Source organism: Typopeltis vanoorti, chromosome 21 (assembly GCF_054136105.1).
Source record: "Typopeltis vanoorti isolate ZY-2024b chromosome 21, IOZ_Tvanoo_1.0, whole genome shotgun sequence".
Taxonomy (NCBI): domain Eukaryota; kingdom Metazoa; phylum Arthropoda; class Arachnida; order Uropygi; family Thelyphonidae; genus Typopeltis; species Typopeltis vanoorti.
In genome coordinates this window covers 5,900,022-5,925,076 of record NC_143569.1, presented here as the reverse complement: position 1 = coordinate 5,925,076, position 25,055 = coordinate 5,900,022, and the positions used below count along the sequence as shown (strand labels likewise).

At 33.3% G+C, this 25,055-nt stretch overlaps 1 protein-coding gene across 1 annotated transcript in view; it reads left to right on the top strand.

Moving 5' to 3' along the window:
- The window catches only part of LOC150094603 (cell adhesion molecule Dscam1-like), a 435,546-nt gene that overhangs the window by 375,151 nt on the left and 35,340 nt on the right, over window positions 1–25,055 (top strand). Inside the window, exons 15-20 of the mRNA XM_090411127.1 lie at window positions 825–992; window positions 3,769–3,839; window positions 15,039–15,276; window positions 16,013–16,111; window positions 19,368–19,553; window positions 22,986–23,276. Coding sequence (XP_090267253.1) covers window positions 825–992; window positions 3,769–3,839; window positions 15,039–15,276; window positions 16,013–16,111; window positions 19,368–19,553; window positions 22,986–23,276 — 1,053 coding nt within the window. The remainder of the gene's footprint in view (window positions 1–824; window positions 993–3,768; window positions 3,840–15,038; window positions 15,277–16,012; window positions 16,112–19,367; window positions 19,554–22,985; window positions 23,277–25,055) is intronic.

Genomic DNA, 25,055 nt, shown 5'->3' with positions numbered 1-25,055 from the left:
TGAACCAATAATCATATAAGAGACACTATAATAATATAAATGGCACCATTACATTAACAAAGAAAATTGCTACACTATATCATAAAGTAAAATTACAACACAAAAAGAAAATTAATGACGTTTCACTTTCGCGAGAATCATGAGAAAATGAATATTTCGCGCATTATTCGCGCGAAATATCTATTTTCTCATGATTAAAGTATGCGTAACATAGATAATACATTTCTTCTCATTATAGACTATATAAAAATTGTGTTCAGTTGCAAAGATCTGCTTATATCTCATAAATTATCATGTTTTACAATACATTTTTTCATATATGACATCACGCAGCTTGTTCTATTTTTAAATGATCTATTGTTAGTATTCCATCTTGTATTTTTTTTTAAAAACTGTTCTTGTAGTGTCACTGAAGATGGTCTGCTATTTCCAGACCGAAATATTTGGTTAACTAAATATCTTTCTTGTGTTTACGTGCATATATTATTCATTTTTTCATGTATTTCATATATATTATTCATTTACGTATAACGAGCGTCAGAAAATATATTTACATATCGCTGAATGCCTCCAGAGCATTTGCACATGTGATCAAAATTAATTTGAAAATTGTGTCCACAGTGCTGATCTCACCAACTCTGCTTCTTGTGTCACTGTTCTGGAAAAATCGCCAGAAACTCATCTCGAGTCACTTGTCAACATTGTCCTTATTTTTAATTACTGTGGATGCGGAAAGTTGGTGTCCATATTATAGTGTGATATACCTTTTAGATTTATAAGGCTGATAATGAAAATTCACATTTACCACCATTTTTTAATCCTAGGCAAGTGGCATGGGAAAATGTCCAACATCTCCGTATCTGGTTCAGAGTCTTCAGGATCTGTGTCCGGTCTGAAGCCCTCAAAAGTTTATTTCTTCCGAGTGATTGCCGAAAACAGACTTGGACGGAGTGAACCGAGTAAAATTGTCGAAGCAATGACTCAAGAAGAAGGTAAGTGTACTTAATATGTACTGAAATTTAAATTTAGTAGTAGTTAAAATATTAAAATGAATCGAGAGTTTAGCTTTTCTCTTGTCTACTAACCATCAGACATCCATGTTTGGAATTCTATTGAATTCCGAACATATAAACGTCTATTTTTATAGCAAATATGGGTTTATTTCATATTGAAAAGAATGGCAGAGAGAAAACTCATTCATCTGTGGTGTACCTTTGTTCATTCCAAAAATGACCAATATTCTTTTCTCCATTCAGTTTTGAGCAGAACGTGTCTTGAATAACAATAGCGTTCGCATCGCGATTCTTCATCTACACACGCCGATTCTCTCGCATACCCCGAATACAAGAGAGGTTGATTTGACAATAAGTTATGAATCAGTTATTATTTCAGAACTGAGAAAATGCAATTTTCCGAGAAATTTCTCTTGGGAACTTAATTGAATTTACATCGGAAGAAGGGATTGTTTCGCTACTGGAATAAAAATGAAATTTCACAGAGACGGACAAATTCTTTTTCATGCGTATTGTCTATGTGTGAATGATTCCATTGTCATATTGATCCTGTGGCAGCATCAAACAGAAGAGTTTTCTATTTAACTTCTAATAGCTGCACAGAGTTTGACGTTGATATTTCTCATTCTTCTATAAAAAATCAATATCTAGATATACCACATACAGTTAATTAGTCACTTAGTTATTCACATACTGGATGTTGTATGGTCATTCCCACACCTCATAGGGTTTTGGAATTGAAGTTTTCTGCTAAAAGAAGTGGTAAGTTTGCATATACCTTTCCACATGGAGTTAGTAGGGCAATCACATGCATCCATGCCCATGGTAGGATTCAACCCGCCATGGACATGGATCTGGATATCCTTCTGGAAACTGTATACGATAACCACTCGGCTAACCAGCCCAGCACCGCTATTTAAGAGGCCGCTAATCATGCAATTTTTGATTTCTATTTAGAGTTATATTAAAACAAACGTTCACAACTAAACTCAATGTGAGAAAATTATTGGGAAATTATAGTCATTTAAATATTAAAAGTCCGCGCCGTTATCCTAGTGGCCATGCGCTTCGCAACTACATGCCTGGGGAAGGAGTGTCCTAGGTTCGATTCCCATCGACGAAGTGAGGAGCTGAAGGATCTTCCTCAGCCATAGCCAAGTTAGCCGGTCTTGGGCATGGACAGCAGGGTTTTTCCCTCAGTTTATCTGGGGTTTTTCATCCCTCAAGCAGGCTAACCGTCCTTCCCGTGAACACACAGATTACAATCATGAACATCGCCGTTAGGGGATGCAGCAAAGGAGTGGCGAACCGGCTGCATTAATAAGCCAGTAACCCCTCATCAGGAGGGGACTCAACCCATCCTAGGATGGGCGAGAAAAAAAAATTAAAATAAACAATTTTCTCTCTGAGCGTTTTTATTGGGAAGTCAATAATCAAAAATTTAAATATACGTAATTATTTATCTTGTCTTGTCCTTGTTAGTGGTATTTTGGTACCATGCAACAGATATGGTTGTTGTAGTGATCACGCTGAAAGTAGGAGGATGACTGTAATTTGTTGTGATAACTTCAACAAAGCAATTTACAAATGGTTCTCGATGAGGCTGAAATCCTTGACTTTCCAAACAAAATCCGGCATGACAGCATTGCATTTGATGTTACACTTTCATGCCACATCAGTCAATGACGTATCATTTATATAAACTATATAAATATACAGAATTTTATCTATCTGGCTGTCTCAGATAATATTATGGACATCAGTAATCCCAAAATATTGTTCAGAAGATGCATGCCAGGCTAAGAGTCAATGTGACCTGTTTAGTGAATTATCGGAAAGTATACTAACTAGCCCTGTAGTAGTTAACAATTGCATCAATCATATTGTGCGCAGAAATGTTGGAAGTGTGTTACTTGATGACTTAGTTGCAAGAGAATTTTAGAACATTTATTACATTTCTGTTATGATAGGGTTCCGCTTCACTTGAATAATTCAGCTGGGTTTGAATTCATTTAATTCAAATTTACAACAAATTAAGAAAAATTACTTCCTTGCAAAAAATTTAAAATTTACAAGATAATCTTAATTTATCATGGTTTTAAATCAACTTGTAGCATCTTCAAATGAAGAGTTATATATAAGCCTTACTATGCATTATAAATTAAATACGAAACACAAACGGATCTCTCTCTCTCTCTTCTCACTATCAAAATTTAATGAGATTTGTAATAATGAACGTATTATTTCAAATGTCTCGAATGAAATTTGTTACGCTCAAAGAGAGAGAGAGAAAATATTTCATTATATCTCTCATATTTCAATAACAACCTTTTTCTGTATCATAATAAAAAAAAGAAAAGTAATTTAGGGTGTTATTTTCTGTATTTTCGGTTTTGGGAATGCAGATTATCACAAGAATCCTGCAGGGAGAAAGTGAGAGAGAGGAGACAAGTCTTAAAAGCAGTTTATACACTCTTAAACGATTTATTTCAGTACCTCTTTTAAAAGTATGTTTTAGAGAATATAATTACGTTTCAAATATTAAACTACGAAACAATAATTTAGAAGTTTTGTTACTTGACTTGTAAGGAATTTTCACTTTTCTTGTAGCATTTTCTGTCAACTCTGAATGAAAGTAAATGCGCTTAAAAAAGAACTGAATTAAAACACTTATTAAAAGTGCACTCACCTGAAATTCTGTTTATTAAACCTAAATTCCCAAGGAAATAATACAGCAAGCAATTATCTTTTCCAGCTCCTGGTGGTCCACCGGTTAAAATTAGAGCACTCCCTACCAGTTCTCAGTCACTAAAAGTTACTTGGAAGGTAAGGCATTTATGCTTTTTTGCTCCTTAAAAAAATGCTTACTTTCTCGAAATCATAAAATTTAATTAAATCTTTGAAATTAGTAACGTGCACGCATATACAGAGAATTACAAAGTGGGTTTGTTTTGTGCAATAAAATGTTGGAACGTCTTTGGTAAACATACTTATTGCATGCACTATGCAAGCAGGTTTTATAGATTTATGGAAGTATTTAATTAATACTTTGAGTACAAAGTTTGGTAAATGTCTGTTTGAGCTATTAAGTAAATATAGTGTTATAAAATTTGAACTGCCAATATTTATTGAACATGCTATTTATAATTCATTAACAAATATTTATTTAATCAATTTGTTGAATATAATTTCATTTGAAATTATTAATATGTTGAAGTTTTTTTTTCACTTGGTTAGACTATAAATTATATATTTAACTTAATCCTTTATCCAAGTGTAAGCAAACAAAGTTTACGCCTGAAGTATCTTCACGACTTGGGCAACTCGTGGTAAAGGTGTTATAAGTTCTCATTACTTGCCATTATGTGTCAAATGTTTGTGAAACGTAGGCTTATTACTAGTTTTTTTTCACCCTAATAAGAATCGATGTTTTACGGGAGTTTAACGGTTAGAACATCACTAACAGGAAATAGTATATAGAAGCAATCCCCTCCACAAAAAAAAAAAAAAACAGAATTCTATATTACTCGCATCTACTGACGAAATTTCTAGTCATGGACTGTACCAACCTGTAACATAATCTGTTAAAACAGATAATAAACCCGTGTTTGCCTGCGATATTAAATTTCTTCTTCTTCATTTCATATTGCACAAAGAACCGTACAGTAGATATTAGGAAATATTCCTCACAGAAATGTTCCACTCAGTCCTTGATTTACACTGTGCAACTCTGAAATTATAAGTGAAGCACTTGTTACATTATATAAGTGAAGCACTTGTTGCATTTTTTTAATATTGTCTATATAGTATATTCGAGGTCTGCCTCTTTTTCGAGTTTCTGGAATGAGTCTTTCAAGAACTTGCATTGGTAGATCATTTGATCTACTGATATGGACAAGCCACATAAGTTGTTTCCTTCGAACTTTAACTATGATGTTATCTCTTTTCCGGCAAAAGAACTGATTCTTTGTCTTACTTCAAAATTTGTGATGTGCTTAGTGTATGGTATCTTTAGGATTCACACTCATTTCAAATGCCAGAAACCTCTTTTCATCTTCATCTTGGACCCTCCTCTTTTCACCAGGGATTTCAGAGAGCAGAAGAAAGATTCATTTTAAATAATTATTTACTGGTATTTGATTTCAGGTGTGTGAGGTTAAACTTTTCTCTTCTGATTTACCTCTCGTGGTTTTAAATCCAAATTTCAACATAAATGTTGCTATCACTAAATTATGGCCACTTCTAATGTCAGTACTAGTAAAACCCTAGTTCTTGATGAGTTTATACCGGTTTTATCTTTAGATTTTATAAGTATATAATCAATTAGATTCCGAGGTCTTCCATTCGGAGTGATCCGGACCACTTTCGTGACGTTTATGCGGGAAAAGTGTGCTAGTTATGGTTAGATCATTCTACATAGTAAATTCTATTAGTTTCTTATTCCCGTCATTTGTTTCTCATAATCCAAAAAAAAAACGATAAAGGGACAAAAATTCCTTCCTATATCTGTTCCACGTTTTGCATTCTAGTACCTTTGTACTGTTAGAAATTCTTTCTTAAGTGTTTCAAGGAACGGATCAGTTTATTCATTTGGCCATAAAAATTATCCATTTCCTAATTATCATAGGTTGTTGGTGCATATATTTGTATAATAGATATATATTTAGTGGTTTACTCTTTAACCTTATGACTTCAAGTCTATTATTCATAGGTTTAAAGTATATGACACAGCGTTTAATATTCTTTTGGACCACGGAAGCAATTCCTTGCCCTCTTTCTGGAGTACCTGATTAAAAAGAAAAACATTTGTTTCCTTTGTTCTTAATTCTCCAGATTCTGCCCATCTTCTTCTACATATACCAACGATTGCGCTAATTGATATTGCAGAATCTTGAATTAACCATGTTGATATAATGATCTAACATTCTATGTTCCGATCATAAATCTGTTTCTTAGAGTAAATTAGGATTTAAATGTCTTTACATTCATGGAAAGTTCATGTTCACTAGTAACACATTTTTCATAATCTTTAGTTCATGGTGTCTCCAAAAGATGACGCGGTCCTTGTTTGTGCCGACGAACGAGCTGATATGACATTCTATAAGGTTTTTTCTTCATATCTAATAGTAGGTAATTAAGGACAGATGATACACATAACCTCTACTGTTTTAGTCTACTAGGAGAGGCAACTACATGGGAGAGAAGGCCGATCCCACTGTATAAGACGAAAAGAAATAGTAAAATAGGTAAGATTCACCCCTAGCTCTCGAATACTCGGATAGCATTGGGGAGAAGGAGAAAGAAAAGAAAGAAATAAAGAAGGAAAGAATGATAGAGACAAGTCTATTAAAAATATAACATATGCAAATTACATAAAGTAAGATACAGTCCAGCATCAGGTACCTCGGGTTTACCACTCCTGTACTCACTAACGTAAGTCTATAATTCACGATCTTAAATTATTCTAAACTAATTCAATAAATTTCTAAAATGCAAATAAGGGCATCTTTTAGATAGCTATTAATGATAAACACTGATAATGACACAAAGAACGGATAGGATTGTTTCATAAAAAAGAGCACGTCAAGTTCGCTTCTTTAAATTGAAAACATCTCTTCAAGGAAATAAACCAAGTCAAAGATTATTTGATTAAAAAAAGTCAAGACTATAATCTGATTATGGGATGGATTTTGATAAAAAACAACAACCTGGATGCAAATTTATATAATGAAATTTATAATATCTCTATGAAATGAGCAGTTGAGAACAGTTTAAAGGAAATGTTTACAAATATTCTCCTCACTATGTGCTACGTCCTGTGAGCTCAACTTCTTCCTATCAGGATAAAAGGTCATCCAAAAGGCGATATGGGTTTTCCTACTTGAGATCCTTATCTTTCGAAACATGACTTTTTTGACAGCATTTAGCTGGTTTACAATTCACGGCCCATAAATTTCACAGATGGGGCAGTTCTTTCGTAGTAACGCTTATAACAGCTAAGTGAAGAATAAAACCAAGCGAAATGCATTCGCTATTCTGTGATATGAACCTAGTATGTGTGGAAAAAAAGTACTAAATGAAATGAGTCAGCTAAATTATATTTAAGTTTTTCTTGTGAACGATTTGGTAGAACAGGTAAAATACTTCCTTTGGTTACAGAAAATTCTGTTCGGTCCCATTTTCCCACTTACTAGGCATCTGCTTGTAGATGGAGATAGATTCTTACATTCATTTGGTCACATGCTCGCTCGCTTGGAGAATTGGATAACTTTTCATAAAGGCAAATGTGTATGTTAATGAGAATATACACTCATTGGGTTTTGTTACTCGAGAGAAAAATTCTAAAATAACAGTATACACAAATTTTGCATATTTCATATGACACAGAATTTATAAATTCAAGCTTCTTATAACTTTCATTTTGCTAATTAATGATATAATTTCAATGCTGAATGTTTCTTCTTTTTTTTCATATTTTTCTATTCGTTCAATGAATAACTTAATTCTCTAGACTTTGAGAATAATGCTTGTTTTATTCTACGGTTTCTAGTAATAAAATGTTTTAAAGAATCACAAAAATTATACTGATTTCTTAACGTTATTTAAAATAAAAATAGGTTTAATAACATAATTTATTTCATTGCTCATATATTTTGTTATCTGCAAAAGACAGCAGATAGCAAAATATAGAACTAGAAGAGCACAATGAACTGTACACTATGAGAGGAAGTTACTAAAAGTTATTCAACTATTGGGTTACTTTATAGCAGATCACATAAAGGTAGAAATAGTTATCTTTATAGTAAAAAGATAACAATTTAATAAAAATATAATAACTTGTTTAATAAATTTAGCAATTTATTAAACAGGTCATTCTTTTTAGAATAGCTTAGGCAATAAAGGAAAAGTGGTTGAAGCAGTTGCTCTGGGATTGAAAGCAACAAATGGGGGCGGATAATTCTAATTATGAGTAGGATGAAATCAGCTGATTTTCTGGCGGTTTAATCCCTTATTGAAAAGGATGCGCCATCTAATAAGCAGGGTACTTTGCTTTGTCTCTCTCTCTCTCTCTCTCTCTCTCTGTGTTAGGTGCTGATTCTCCTTTCATGATTCGGCATAACAATCTTTGTTGATTGTATGGTGAGAAAGAGAGAGAGAGAGAGAGAGAGAATTTTATGTAGGTTAAGTAATAATAATTTTAATCGAGTTTTACTTTGATCTAGAGCAAGCTATGTAATTTAAGCTGTGTGGAAAAGAAAATTCCGAGGCTTACATACCAATTATGAATCATTTAAAACTCCAGTTTTAAATGATTCATAATAGACTACAATATATATATATATATATATATATATATATATATATATATATATATATATATATATATATATATATATATATATATATATATATATATATATATATATATATATATATATATATACATACATACATACATACACACACAGGTTTTACAGAGAAGATTATAATCAGAAATGGTTTAGTGGTGATAGCATCATCTAGATGCTTCCAAATAAGATCGTAAAATTTGTTACCTTTTATAAAAATTTAGAAAATAAACCAAAGGAAAGGAATGAAAACTGACAGAAGTAGGGATGAAGATACTCTTATATATATTAATGATCGAAGCATAAAATAGCTAATATTTTGTAGATCATTAATTGGAAAAATTAATTAATATATTAAGAAAATTGCTGGGTTATGACTTATTGTTCTGGATATAAACTGCAAGAGAATAGACCAAATAGAGAAAAGGAAGAAAAGAAAGTGTTATGCCGTTATTGCTTATCATGCAAGTTTCAGACTATTAGATATATCATACAGTGAATTTCTCTTCACTGCAGCGAGCGGAGTTCGAAATAATATGTTTCATGAATAAGCAGTTTGTGCAGTAGAGTAGGAGAATGTGCTGTGGTAGTAGAAGAAGTGATCGTATGAACTTCTTATTTAAGCAGATGAAAAGCTATTTGCTACTAATTTGGAATTTCAGTATGAGAGCTTTTGACAGCAATAACAAAGCAATTCGTAATACTCTAAATTATATTTCACAAAAATTATAGTCTTATTTAATATGTTACCCAAGTGCAAGCAAAGAAAGTTGGCGCATGATGTATCATCGTAGTTAGGTTATATGTATGCAAAAGCTATTTATTTCACGTCAATTGCCTCCTTTCCTTCATGCAAAGCATCCATCCATAAGGAAGTGCATATTGCTATGCCTTTATTGAGTTCTCATCGGTGGAAGCCAGACCCAGATAGATACCAAGGTTGGGTTAATGCAGAACTCATATATATGTATTCCACATACAAATACCAAAAAATGTGTATAACCGAGGCAATTGATATATAGTCAACCGTCTCTATATATACACACACAAGTAGCCTAGTGGGGATTATACTTCACGCGCAAACTTTGTTTGTTCAAACTCGAGTAAAGGATTAAACGAGAATATAATATCTTGGTAAGTATAATTTGCTTCGTAACCGAGTGAAAGAACTTTCTATAGCCTCTAATACTGTACAACAAGTAGTAAAAATATTGGAACAAGTTCGAGATAGGATAGTTATTTTTAAGTATATTCCCTGAAGTATATTAATATACGTTAATATACTCGAGGGAATTTGGTGATGCATTATATTGGGTAATAATTAAAAATAGTAAATGACAGTTGGAGTTGGGAAAAAATTAATTAATGAAAGTAAATCTAAAGTATAGTCATCTAAAAGAACACTGCTGGAAAGAACAAATCTTTATTGATGTAGTATAGGAAGAAGTAACTTAGATATAAATTATTTGGCAACGATAATATAGGATGTAGTGTATACATAACTTTTGGCAGCAACAGATATTCTGATTGGAAATTCGTATGAATTATTTCATTTAATAAGACTGTTCATGATAATGGAGAATTATTTATCAGTTAGTCTTATCAAAGTTATAGCGAAGTAAATTAAAGGAACATCAGGGTAAATTAAGAATCAATTAGGAATTGCATCCAGGACACCATTGATCGTCATCGCGTTGTGGAGGATACACGAGATGGTTTCTTAAGAGGAGTCTGACAGACGTGGTTACTTTTTTATGAAGTGGTAACGAGGGAAAATGACTCAGGTAATAGCTAAGGTGTGATTTATTTGGAACACGTTCCACATTAATCTTATGAGGAGCGCTATCAAAGCCTTTGCCAACTTTCGCATAAGAACCCACATAAATCTGTCAAATCAGTATTCATGATCGCTGGCAGGAAATTGGTTGACAGATAAACTACAGGAAATAGTGTTTCTATGGTAATCATATAAGAACTAGGAGAAAGTTACCCAAGAGTTTGGTGTTAGAATTCTTGTATTTTTAATATGTTCATAAACGATTTCGCTTCATATATTAAGAATATAATTTCCGACTTTGTTAATGATAGGCGGCTGGGTAGCGTAGTTAATTGCCTAGGTGACCTCAATCCTATAAAAGATCATCCTAAAGATTAAAAATTGGACAGGGAAACTTCAAAATTCGATGGGAAATTTATATTAACGAAATTATTTGATGGATTATGTCATAGGTTTTGTAACCGGTTAATGAATACAACATTTGAATATGGATAGGAAATTATGGATATTTATAGATAATTATTATCGATAGAACATTAAAAATAATTTAATGTTCTATCCATAATAGTATTTAATGTTCTATCCAGTAAGCGTATCCGGTATGAATTTTTTTTTTCGTATACCCTGAACATCCCCTTAGGGTAAATATCAGGAAATTGATGATTGATGGTGAAGTATTTGAATAATTTGATATTTAATACTTTGAAATTATAAGTTCAGCAATCTTATTGGTAAGACAGAAGAAAGTTCAGATTTTAAATTTAATTAACAAACATTTCATTGTCAGAAAAAGGAAAGTTATTCCAATTATTATTCAGGCTTGGATTATGGTTGATTGGAATTTATTAATTCCAATAAATGTCCCTATTGAGAATTGGGACATTTATTGGAATTTATCTAACAGAGAATGGAGAAACTAGATTTTATTAAATGAATTGTATAAGTAATTATCGGATATAAGACAAAGGAGTTTATTGCTCTCTGCTGAACAAGGTTCACAGCTTAATAAAACATAGTGAAGTTAGGTTGGAACAAGTATTCTTTTTTATCTTTACGGTTGAAAGTATGTGGAATGGTCATAGGTATTCAACCATAAGGTTGAAAATTTATGAAACTTTAGGAAAGAATTGCACTGTTTTGGGTGGAAGATAGGATAGGAAGATATTTGAGACTCTTACCCCACTTACTTGAAAAACGTTCCACATTCGGTTTTTACAGCAGGATTTTGGGAAAAGGTAATAAATGAAAAAAAAATTACAAAAAATATAAAATTAATGAAAATAAAAAAGATCCTTTCGTGGATGGGGGTCACATAAAAATAAAATAAAAATTAAGAATGACTATCTAATTTAGCATAACTGATTTCGTCAAATGTATTCTTATGTTTTGTATATAAATGTATACGGAAGCACTAAACTAAATAATATGTAAATGAAATAAAATAAAGGATACTTGATAATGAAGAAGAGAGGGAAATGTAAGCTGAGTATCAAAATTCACAAGCGCCGCATACGATTCCATGAAAAAATCATCGAAAACCGATCCAATGACAATTTATCGAACAGTAGTATATTACCGAATGGAAATTTATCGAACGACAATTAATTGAAGAAAGCAATTCGTCGAATAAACAATTAAAAAAAACACTATTAGTATGGTAATTCATCAAAATGGCATTTCATCAAATAAACTATTAATCGAACATCAATTCTTCGAAAAGGCATTTCATCAAATAAAGAATTAACTGAATACCAGTTTATCGTGCAAAAATTCGTAGCAAAAGCAGGTAATCGAAAAACAATTCACCGATAATTTTTCAAAGAATTTATTTCATAATTCATCGAAATAACAATTTTCTATAGAAATATTGTTTCTAAACGTTCGGTAACAAAACGGGGTGTTTCAAATTAAAGTACTCCTATTCGTAGCAATCTGGCGAGATAACCAGAAGACGAAATACACTCAAACTTGGTGAGTACGCTAACCAAATAATGGAAAGAGATTTTGACAGCCAAAAAAAGTTCAAAAATGACAAATAGGGAAAATTACATTAATTTGAACCCGATGGTTTGTGATTATGAAATGATTTGGAATCAATGACAAACGAAGTTATTCGATTATGTTTATTTCGCTCACAATTCTCATTCATTCGCTCACAATGAAACCTCCCCACATAGGACGTGAAGTTCAAGAATTAATTCGACAAAATTTCTCATAGAATAGAGTAATCGGTCGCTCATTTTCTATGAAATGGCCCCGCAACCGCTTTCACCATACCTGAACCCCCTGTTAAATTTGGCTTTGGGGTTGTGTAAAAAGCGTGGCGTATCGGGGTAAAGTTCTTCAATTAGCAGATTTGGAAGACAAAATTTTACATTATGTGCGAAATCTTTCCACTGACCAGTTGCGTTCCACTGTAGACAATGTTGTATGGCGGTAGTAGTAATTAGTCTTGCAAAAGGACCAATCTGCTTAATATCTCCTTGAAGAATGTCAGCTTAATGTGATATGTTTTTGCATCGCATTATTTTATGTAATGCGCAATGTAAACATAATCGAAAAACCTGAATCATTTTACAATCGCATAACATTTTGCTCACATTAATGTCATTTTCTCCCGCACTACAGCTCGATATTTCCCCAATTATTCATTTTTGAAATTATTCACTCCCCATATACCACTTTCTGATAACTATCTACCAGCTACTCACTTATCTAGGACAATACTTTACATTCCAATCCCATATTCTCCAGTGTATACCTTTCGTATGATATCCTATCAAATGCCATAGCAAAAATCCAACAGAATCTAAATGTATCCATTCTCTTTATCCAACTCAGCCTCAATTTTATTATAAGATATGGGGAAATTGCTCATACATGACCTCCCTTCAGCAAATTCATGCTGTTCCTCGGAAAGTATAGCTTTTTTTTTTCTATCCATTTCTGTATACTAGTTCTTCCTAACTTCTCTGAAATCTTCGGTCACTCCAGAGATATTGATACGTCGATAGTTAGACACATCAGACACCACCCTTGCAATGGGTAAGCATACGAGCCGATATCCCATCTGTTCCTGTTGCCGAATTCTTATCCATTTATTAAATAGTTCTAGAATCTCTTATTCATTTCACCTTTATCTCTTCATCTAATGTAGAAGTAACACTGCATTTTTCATGTTACATATACCAGTTTGGCAGAGAGATCTTGGCGAAGTGAACCCTCATTACTTGAACTACTGCTTATATCTCTGATACAAACGTAATTTCTGCGTTCATTAAAATTATTCTTCCGCATTTTTTCTTTTATTTGAAGTATAAGGATAAAAAATCTTTTGGGTTGCATTTAGCCTGCAGCCAATACTCAGCTTTCTGTGCAATACACGTAACTTTTCTAATATGCGCTTCGTATATCTCCTTACTGCTCTTGCTCTTATCCTCACGATATTCATTCCATAGCATCTTCTTCTTATGGACCTCGTGCTTAATAAGATTGTTCATTCATTTCATTCTTCGAATCCTAGGGACACATGATAAACCTTGCTGTTCAGTAATCGATACTATTGAACATTAATCGTGTTCTCCTGAGTTGGAGATTTGTAGTTCATCATCCTGATTGAAACATCTGTATAGTTGGCTACTTTGATAGCTATCACGAACTAATGGAAAAATAGTCACATCCTTAACTGAAACACCTTCTGACGCTATGATGAAATCTAATACTCTTTAACCTCGACTTCATCGCATCCTGTTTGAGAAAACTGTCTCGCAATAGCTCAGTAAAGTTTCTTTCGTTCTTATCATGAATTTTCTGTGCTACCCAATCAATATTCGAATAATTTAAGTGTTGCTAGTTTAGTACACTTCAGGGTTAGTTGGCTATGCATCTCTTCATCCCTAGAAAATGAACCTCCAGGTCTAGTCAACATCGAACCATATATTTTTTCCTGTTAGTCCTCGCCTCACACTAGAAAGTCTATAGTCTTAAGTCACTAATACACTAACACGCAATACATTATTAGCATTGCTGCTCTCTTGAGTTTCTATTCTAACTGGATTCTAGTCATCTGATATCATTAATAATAGTCTTTCTCCTCTTCTATCTATCTACAGTTTTAGGCCACAACCAATTGACCAAAGCAACAAATTTAACTACTTTGTTTCTAATACTTTTCCCATTTGTGTATAGACAAAACAAGTTACCTCCTCGCTTTTTCTTATGCATAAATCTGTTGTTAGATAAGCTTCAACAGAATTATTTAATACAATAAAAGCTGAAATTATTTTTGATAAACAGACTCCTCGCGCATTATAATTCATTAGTCTGACAAGTGTTCACGATTTATAATTTTTCGATGAATTATCGGCTTTCAATGATTTGTCTTTCGATAAATTGTTTTCGGTGAATTTTCTGCATAATGCCTCATACATGAAGTGAGGAATGTGATTTTATTAACATAAGTTTGTTAATAGTGATTACTCAATAATTGTTTTTAGCTTTTAAAAGCATTCTTTGTTTATCGAGATAATAATATGTAATTTTGAGGGTTTTTTTCCTGCATGCTTGTGTTTTCCTTCCCAAACCTAAAACCACATTAGAATATATGTGCTATCAAATTATAAAATTTGAATCAGGACAATTTGAGAGTTGTCACTCGTGATTATATTGCCACCCTGATTTAAGGCCTATAATAATAACAAATAGTGTGTCTGTCTGTCTGTCGATTAATGATTATTGTAGTCCATCCAACAAGGATAGTTAAAATAGTTCAGAATTTAAATGTCTTGATGGATCAGGTATATTGTATATACAGAGTGCTGAAGTGAATACCATAATAACGATAAAACCTTATATTTTATGTTATTTTATTTATTTATTTATCTATTTTGCAAATTCCAGCCTCCTAGTTCGGATCTTCAGCATGGTGTTGTAAAAGGATACTACGTGGGTTATAAAATTCTTGAATCGTCTGAACCTTATGTTTACAAAACGATGGAAATCTTAGAAGATTTTAAGGAGGAATGTCATGTAACAGGACTGAGGAGATTTACAAAGTACAGTATCATTGTTCAAGCTTTCAACAGTAAAGGAGCAGGTCCACCTTCAGACGAAGTTGTTGTGCAGACGTTAGAGAACGGTAGGTTCGAGTAAAGTTCTTTTATAAGTTAAGCGAAGTTTTTGGCTATATATAAATAAACTAAATCTGTCTTTATGTGAAAAATATATAAACATCATAAATTTAACAAATATAATATAAACATTTTAAGATATATCGGTCTCGTAGCCGAAAAAACGACGGCTTCAAAGACAGTGTTCAAATCCTGACTAGGAATGCAAACCGCACGCAATGAACTATTTAAATAGGTTTTTCTCTTCTTTTTCTTCTTCTTCTAACTGAAAGAGAGTTAGCCCATCTTATATAGAGGTAGCAGGATTTTTCTGTTGTAAAACAGACAAACGACTCGGAAAATATAGGCTTTCACGGATATTGCAGACTACGGAGATAGGATTAACTACCTCTCCTTACCAAAATTAGATTTATAAGAAATTTATCTCTAACAAGCCACTATGCTAAATGTATGAAGTAAAATGGGCTGAATAGATTACCCTGCTGAATATGATATTCGTATTACAAAAACAAGCAAGATGCATTTTTCGGAAATGGAGAAGAGAAAATGTACCAATTACGTATAAAAGTTATCGCACTTTTATTTTTACATGAATAATCAGAAAATGCTTATAACATGCGGAACATCAATTTTTGCTTCATTTTAATGTTTATAGTTTCCCTTACATTAGGAAAAAATTATTTTCTTCTACTGTGTAGCGAAATAATTCAGTTTCATTAAAATTATATTGTATTTATTCGTTAGATCCTCCCACAACACCATCACTTACTGTACTGGACAGCACAACTTCTTCACTTCACCTCACTTGGAATACGGACATTAGCAACGGAAATCCGGTAACAGGTGAGTTCATTTCGTGTAAGAATTTAAAATTCATTTTGAGAAAAAATAACTATTTGATTTTTTAGATAGTAATAATTAAATTCTTAGCTATCCGCGATGTTTCTTAGAACGAACATATACTGTATTCTCCATAGATTTGTTCCTGTTACTCATTCATTTCATTTATTTGGATGCATGAATCTTCCTGTCCCTCCAACAGAGGTTAAGTGCCGTAATTTATGATTACCCACTGAATGATCAGGTCGAAGAATCTCATAGTTAATGAGTAAAATGTGGGTTTAAAACAGCGAAATATATTACAGTGGATACGAATACATAATTCCACTGTAACATTGACATACATTTCTTCAAGTGGGATCTTCGGTCCTTTGTAACACAGAACCGAAGAGATTGAAATGGTTTAATTTCCTTAGCCGGGAATCGTTCTTTAAAATCCTTCTCAACTATTACAATTTACGATTTCTAATATTTCTGTTAGAAAACTATCGGTTTTCTATAAAAAGTGCAACGATGGAATTTGCTACAGTAACTGAATTACCACACTCGTTTGCGATAGTTTGGCAGGAAGGTATTAACATTTGCTCGTTGTAAGGAGGTCAGTCTACAATCTTTGGATCCCTCAGCCTATAAAGGCGTTGTATGAAGTATGTTTATATATGTAAACTCAATATATAACATTGACACATAATGTAAACTAAATGCGTTATACGAGGCGGAGCTGAAAACTTCTGATAAACACCTAGAACAACAATGATTTTAAAGCACTGATATAACCACAAGAAAGAACATATCATAAAACGCTTTAACCTCCCATGTGAAATTCTAATAATTTTGTTCTTTTTCTTTTAGGATATATAAGAAGACATGTCAGAGGTTTTGAAGAAATTCGAAGACACCGAAGTGCAGGCCATCATCATATTTTCGTGCTGCAATAAAAGTTCTCAACTGAGATTCACCAAACTTTGTGTGAGGCTTTAGGTAACTGTGCTACAGCATATTAAACAGTCACCAGATGCTGGCCAAATTTAAAACTGTGCATCGTGAGCACACCCGACCAGCATATCGCTACAAAAAGTCTCTTGGGATATCCAGGGAACGAATTGGAGGTCATTATCCACCATCATCTGGACATGCAGAAGCTCTTAGAGAAGTGGCTGTCCCAATATATTTGAATGCCTACCTAAAGAGAACGTGTGCTGTCATCTCAAGGGATTTTGGGTAAATTTTGAGAAATCAAGTGGAAATATTTTGACTGTTGATGAAACATGGCTTCATCACTATGACCCAGAGACCAAACAACAGTCAATGGAGTGGAAACATAAAGGTTCTCAGGGAAGGTTTTTGTCACTGTCTTTTGGGATATGGATGCTGTAATCCTTGCCAAGTACCTTAAAAAAGATGAAAATGTTACAGCAGCAGTTTATTAAACAGCTCTGAAGGAATTGAAGACGGTACTGAAGGAAGAACTTTCCCGGAAAAAACTGGAGCAAAGGTGTTTTTTTTTTTTCATGACAACGCACCTGCTCACACTGGTCATGAAACCCAACAGACAATACACAACTTGGGCTTTCAATGTCTGCGTCATCCGCCCTATTCGCCAGACTTTGCCCCATCTTACGTTACCACTGATGACGAAGTCATATCTGCATCTGAGGACTGGTTTGTGCAACAAGGGAAAGACGTTTTTCTCAGAGGATTACAAATGATGCAGCAGGGTTGTAACAAGTGCATAATACTTCATGGGGAATACAGTATGTAGAATAATGTGTAAGTTACATGGTTCTACCCCAATTCCTATATGGTGATTATCACAACTTTTCAGCCAATTTTCGTATGTAATTAAATACTCAGTGCTTATATGAATATAAAACGCTTATATCTAGTTTTTCGATTAGCAGTAGGAACAGTAGTACTGCACTGAGAACTTTATAATAAGTACTTTATTACAAATACGAGCACAGAAACCCTCTCCCAAGTTTACAGCATTTTTGAAAAACCCTCATTAATACATTGACCATGTCAAATCTCCTCATGCAATGATTAAACGAATAATGAGATTTTATCATTCAGTCATATTAACATATTGATTTAAATAATTTGATGGTGTAATTTGAACTGAAACGAAGAGGAAATTTTTAATATAATTTTAAATGAAAATTAATGGTTTTAATGAAATTGATAGCAGCATGCATTTTCACTATAAACATTAAGGGCGAAAATGCATGATGAATTCATTGATCTCACAGACAACAATGTAAAGAGTAGTAGAAACAGAAATACTTGTATTACTCGTACATTACTTTACTGTAAAACTAATCAAGGATTACCTTGTTAGCGACTATTTATGTAGTTTGAAGCTGGGAAGTAAAGTTTCTCCAAAGAAAAGCAGTTTCTAACTTGTATATTTACAATTTCATTCTAGTGATAAATAATTTAGAATGCATTCAAGTATCTACCTCAAAGGGAAAAAAAAACATGTTTTCAGTTTTGACTGATATGATAACTCAACAGCATTCGATTTCGTTTCCTAATTCAGATTAGGTAGAATTTCCAGTCGTAAATCAAATCGGGTGATTTTCCACTGAGTGTTGCTATAGAATCGTTAATGCTGTATAACGGTCATAATAATGACACATTATTCTGCAGCTGTCCATATGGAATTTTTAATATGCAATTATTTATTTAATAGTTATTTAATACTACAAACGGATACTTCAATTAGATGTCAGATAATACACCATTCTGTTCGAATTAGTAAGAATTCCAATTTCTTCTTCAGATTGGAATTTTGTACTTTCGTTGCTTTCACGAGTTTTTACTTCTGAACACACAAACATATAATTTCATAACACATAATCAGGAGATTAAAATAAATATAGTGCATTTAACGAATTTCTTCTAGCAGATTTCACAAAGTTCAACTACTAAAGCATCGCTCGTGAGAAACTCTCAGCATATCATTCAACAGAAATAGAGAACAAATAAAAATACCCTTTTATAGTACCCAAAATACGATTCATTTCAAATGTTTATATTGTTTTACGTATCGAAATATGCAGAAATGAACGAACGTGGCTGATGTGAACGATTGTATTGTCTTGAAGCATAAAATTGAATAATGAAACAAATTTCCATCGTCTTAACGTCCGTCATTCCTTTCACCTGCCTTCACGTGATATGCATGCGGTAAAGTTCTAGATATTAATCAGAACATGGTTCACTTAGAGACGCTTAATTAACTTTAACTTTTTAACAGGCTATCTCCTTCATCGCAGGCAAGAGGGAAGCGTGTGGGAAGAAGCCCAAATTCCTGGTGAACATAACAGCTTCGAGGCACTTAATCTACAGTGCGGAACTCGCTACCAGTTTTTCCTCACTGCTTACAACTCAGCTGGGAAAGGAGAACCAAGCGATGTATTAACAGCGAAAACCGATGGTGGAGGTGAGAAAAGGCAACATGTGACTAGATTAGCTTCTCAGAATTCCTGGTACTTCGTTATTCTTGATTATAGTTGCATGCTGCTTTATAATAAGATCATTATATCTAATAAATTTTACTCGATGATGTAGTTTGTCTCACGTAGTCATGAGAACTCCATCGAAACACAATAAATGAGATGATTTTATTTATTTTTATTTTTATTTATACTTTTTTACTATTTTAATTCGAAATTCTGAAAATAACAAGTTTTTGTGCTTCTCTAAACATACAGCTTACTCAACTAGACATGTGGGAATAACGATTAATAGCTTTTATAACCGCCAAGGTAACATATATTCAAAAGTGCTTCTCATAAATGCAGTTGGGTAGCTTAATAATTACAAGATTCCTATCAAAATTCGCCTCACGAAACCATAAATAACTAGGCAGCTGTGTTTTGTAGTGCACATGAATTCAAAATTCAGGAATTTTAATTTTGTTCTGTGGTGGGAAAACTTTATTTCTAAAATAGGTATCCACACAGTTTCGACGCTCGATGGTAAACAAATATAAATAGCACATATTTAACTTAATAAGTGCTAGTGGATAGCTCTATAGGTATTGTATTTTTGTTATTTTTGAACATCAAATTTTTTATTTTATTTTAAATCACTTTTGTGAGATATTCACAGCGGATAATGATTGCTACCTACCTCCGTATTCGTTGTCCATCGTACTGAATCTTTCTGTAACAGATGCCGTTTCTAAATAAAATGTCATAGTTGCTATAATTAGAGGATTTACTTCTCTTAGGTGATTTTACTTGTATTTTTATCCCTCATGATCTTACATAAATCATTTAGACTCAATGACTTTTTACGCAAAGTCACAAAGTAACTTGACATTTACATAACTCTCACAATCAGTGGATCCAACATGCCCTTAAGCGACCATAATCTTACAACTACCGTTGGGCTTCGTAACTATGATTCTAGGATAAAGTGATTAGTTGGGTGCCTATTATATTCTTGGTATGTAAATTGCATGTGTTTATCTGGCCGGTTTGCCTAGATGCAGGTGAAAAAGTAAGTTTCCAGAGATAAAAGATCCTGCATTCCAGTATGAACTAGCTAAATCACTTTCAATTGCAAATCCCTGATAAATGTTTTTGAAGTGCTAGGTGAGACTCAAGCCCATGCCTTTCGATCCGAAGGGTTTCGTTGAAACCGACTGAAGTTCTTATGAACCTAGCTTTGTTGTTCGATTGTGTATACAGGAGAAAATCCCCATTTCCCCTTATGTGAATGTTCTTTGTATTTTAAGCAAGATTCCAAAAAGTCTCTCTGACCAATGTTTGGTCTAGTGCTACTTGTGCGACTATCTATTTAACAAAAATAATATATATTGTCGTGATGGTTGGCCATTGTTGTTTTCGTACTTTTTTGTTTGATATGTTCATTACTATTATAGCAATAACAATGCTGCAATTTCAAATTTACGGTTATTGGCATATATTCTATATTCTGCTCTAATTATGGTTATCTCCTTTTAAGTGAGTCGTTTTCTAGTTGAAAGATACATGTATTCAATTAGAATTGTATTAGATGCGTTTTCCATCTTGGCTTCTGTTAAAGGCTTCATATTCGCATATTACATATATAATGGATACTTGGTCTAAATATCAACTAGCTAAATTCTTTCCTTGCATTAAAAGTGTCCGCATTTTAGTATCTGATTAGATATAGACATTTTTCTTCCCAAGGTACATAGCAGTATTTCATTTACTTGTTATTAATGAGTGAAATAAATTTTACATCATAAATTTTGTCTCTTGTTCGAGTGGTCAAGTTTACGATACACTTCACTGCTTTTGTTTCGAAATGTGTTAACAAGTTGCTTCTTTCTCCTAAACTTTCTGTTCATCCATGAAATTGATGTACACTCTAAGTTGAATAACTTCGTCCTTTATTATGATCTACTTAACAAGAAGTTGAATAACTTCTTGTTAAGTAGATCATAATAAAAATGGAGGAAGATCAGGGAAGATAATAATGGAAAGGAAAGCTGGATCCATTCTCAGAAGTTCAAGTATTGCTATATCCACTTAAAATGCCTCCATTTAGCAATAATGTAATGTCGCATTCAATACTAGTTTACATTTCTTACACTAGCAGTGTGGATCATAAAAAATACATTGATATATGACAGCACTGCGGAAAAAACTATTGAGAGACAGAGTTTGTTACGATGTGACTTTGGTTAGTCAACTATGTCACTTGAATTATAAGCATGTTCTAAACAATTTCCGTTTTAAGGTAGTGGACAAAGTGTACAAACACTGCATGGATGCTTTCAAGAGGATTTCGTAAAGTATCAACAAAGCAAACGGTGAAACAAAGCAAACTGTTACTTGTGAAAAAATAAACAGACTGTATCAGTTCTGTTTCAGCTCCCCATCGTTGATAAAGAAAACTGAGCTTCCCAGAACAATGAACATATGAATGAAGTGCTGTACGAAGTCTCGTGTTCAACCAAGAAAACACGGGTGAAGACGAATAGCAAAAAAGCTTCATGTGAAGAGAAAACTATTTAAAGAATGATATACTAGAGCGACTTTTTTCATGTGTATTTGCACATTTTTCTATAGTTGATATTACCAGATATGTTATAGGGAAGATTGTCTAGTGTTTGTATCATTGCCTGTCTTTAAAAAAGAAGTATCTTTCTGAAATTTTCATTCAGTGGATGTCTAATTATGCTATCGTCAACTGACAAGCGAAACACAATTTCTTGGTGGGAAATCATTTGTAGGATGAATGTGAGTGCCGTTTCAGGAAGTGTCTGTATTGTGCCACATTATGGTGAATTCGTAAAAATGTAGATAAAACATTCTCCTACAGCTGCTCAAGATCTGTAACCATTTTGTTTGCTCAGAATTTGCTGGTAGCTGAAGAGTGGTTCGAGCTAAATGAACCACTGAATACCTATGGACCACTGGCCAGAGACTGCGATCCTTCTGTCAGCACTGTACAATATCTTTGATAACATAAAGTAATAGTTCAACTAAATCATTGACATCGTTGCCAGACATAATTATTCGTTGCTAATATTTGAAATATCAGAATTCTTTTAATCAACCGGTTTCAACATGATTCCGCTGAAATAGACAGAAAGACCTGAAAGCACTCGAAGAAATTTTGATCGTTGTCAAAATTCATATTTACTTTTTAAAAGCATTTATATACTTGACAGTAATTGCACGTAAAGACAACATGGAGTTATCTTTCACTAAATAGCTAATGTAATACTCGAACTAGCAAAGAACGAGTAGTAAATCTGAGATAACATATTTATTAATCATACCATTCAAAAATAGTTTGTAAATAGCGAAATTAAAGATTCACCTGAACACTAGAGAAAAATTGATTTACTTATTTCGTAAATTTAATTTAGCACCTGTGGCCCCTGACAGGCAATCAGTAGTCACAGTGAACACTACATCGGCTGTAGTTTATCTCGGATCTTGGCACGATGGCGGTTGTCCAATTACATCGTTTCTTGTGAAGTATAAGCTTCAGCATGACAACTCTTGGACTATTGTAATGGATGGAGAACCATCGGAACAAAGAAGAGTCGATATCCATGGTCTCACACCAGGAACCTGGTATCAGATGCAGATCACGACTGCCAACGTTGCGGGAACTACAGAAGCTGAATATGTTTTCGTCACATTGACTTTAGCAGGTAAGTAAATAATTCATTCTGCTCCATATTTAAAATTAATCCTTAAATGCTACCCAACGATAACCGTTATTCTTATAAGATACAAGATTCTAAAGTAATTACCATATAGAATACAGAATACATAAATAGAGGGTGGCTATAAAATAACTTTCCCTCTTTGGAGGCATCTGTAGCTAAAACCAATAAACGGAATGAGAAACTTTATATTGAGACTTTTGAAGGCATGGGGAGATGATTTCCGCGAAAAAAAGATTTAATATCAAAAGTCGCACATAGGGGAAATTTTTACGCTGGCGGAGCCGAAAACAAGGGGATAATTACATTAAAGGCAGGTAAAATGGAATAAAACATTCCGACGGTGTAAGCGACAGCCGTTCCCAACTTGCATATCTTGAAAGAGAACATAAAACGGGCTGTTATGAACATCCAATCCGACTCCCTACGCTCAGCTGTAGAGCATGTCGCACATCGGATGCAATTTGTTGTACACAGGAAAGGTCAGCACATTTAAAATCGTGCATATGGTCCAGGGGACCATGATTCTGATGAATAAAACAGTATTTCCTGTGAATTCCATCACTACATTAATTCCTGTGTCTCTCGCAAGTTGTTTTAGTTTAATTATTATTATTATTATTATTATTATTATCATTGTAACGCGCCACATATCCAGCTGGAATGAGTGACGCGGCTGTCGCTCACACCGTCGAAATGTTATTATTCCATTTTATCTGCCTTTAATGTAATTATCCGCTTGTTTTCGGTTCCGCCAGCGCCAAAATTTCTCCTGTCGGAGACTTTTGGAACTTTTTTTTTTTTTTTTCGCGGAAATCATCTCCCTATGCCTTTAAAAGTCTCAATATAAAATTTGGTCTCATTGCGTTTATTGGTTTTAGTTACAGATGCCTCCAAAGAAGGAAAGTTATTTTATGGCCATCCTATATGTATTCTGTATTTATGCATATATAAATATGTATATATATAAACATAGAATACCACAATATTCTATATTTCATTTTGAAAATTATAAAAGTAACGTATATATCGTTTCCAAGTTTTTTTTTCTTATTCTATTCAGCTTATTGCATACAAGTCATTAGAAATAACATCAGATATTGTAAAAAGTTGAAATTTATTTAAGTTAAGGGATATTATATCCCATATTGTTTCTTAGCCGAATACGAAACTCAAAGAGTTTCATGCTGAATATAGAAACTATATAAAGTTCGGCGATTCCAAGCGTACGCAAATACCTGGATAGTGCAGCACCTGATCCTTTAAGGTAGTGCAAGCTGAGGCAACTCATAGAAAGGGTGGAGCAAGCTCCGATCACTATTCTTGATATTTACCAATAATGTGAACTTAGCTCCTAGGAGTTGCATTATTGTTCAACATTATGAGAGAAGGTCACTACCCAGGCCGATTTCGACCTTTTTTGAGGTCTCATCAGTGAGTAGGTAGACCTAGTTAATACCAAGTTTGTAGCGAACAGAACTAACATCCCTTTTATGAGAATTGCCAAGAAGGTGTCCTAATAAATTATTAATTATATGAAGAGCCAAAGGTTTCAATTCGGCGACATGAACTTATTTAATTAAGGGATATTATATCCCATATTTTGAAGAAACGACTTAAAAGAAGCAACCAAAATGTGCTTCTTTTAAGTCGTTTTTCGAATATGGGACATAAAATCCCTTAACTTAAATAAGTTCATGTCGCCGAATTGAAGCCTTTGGCCCTTCATATAATTAGTTAAAATTTAATTATATTGGGGATATG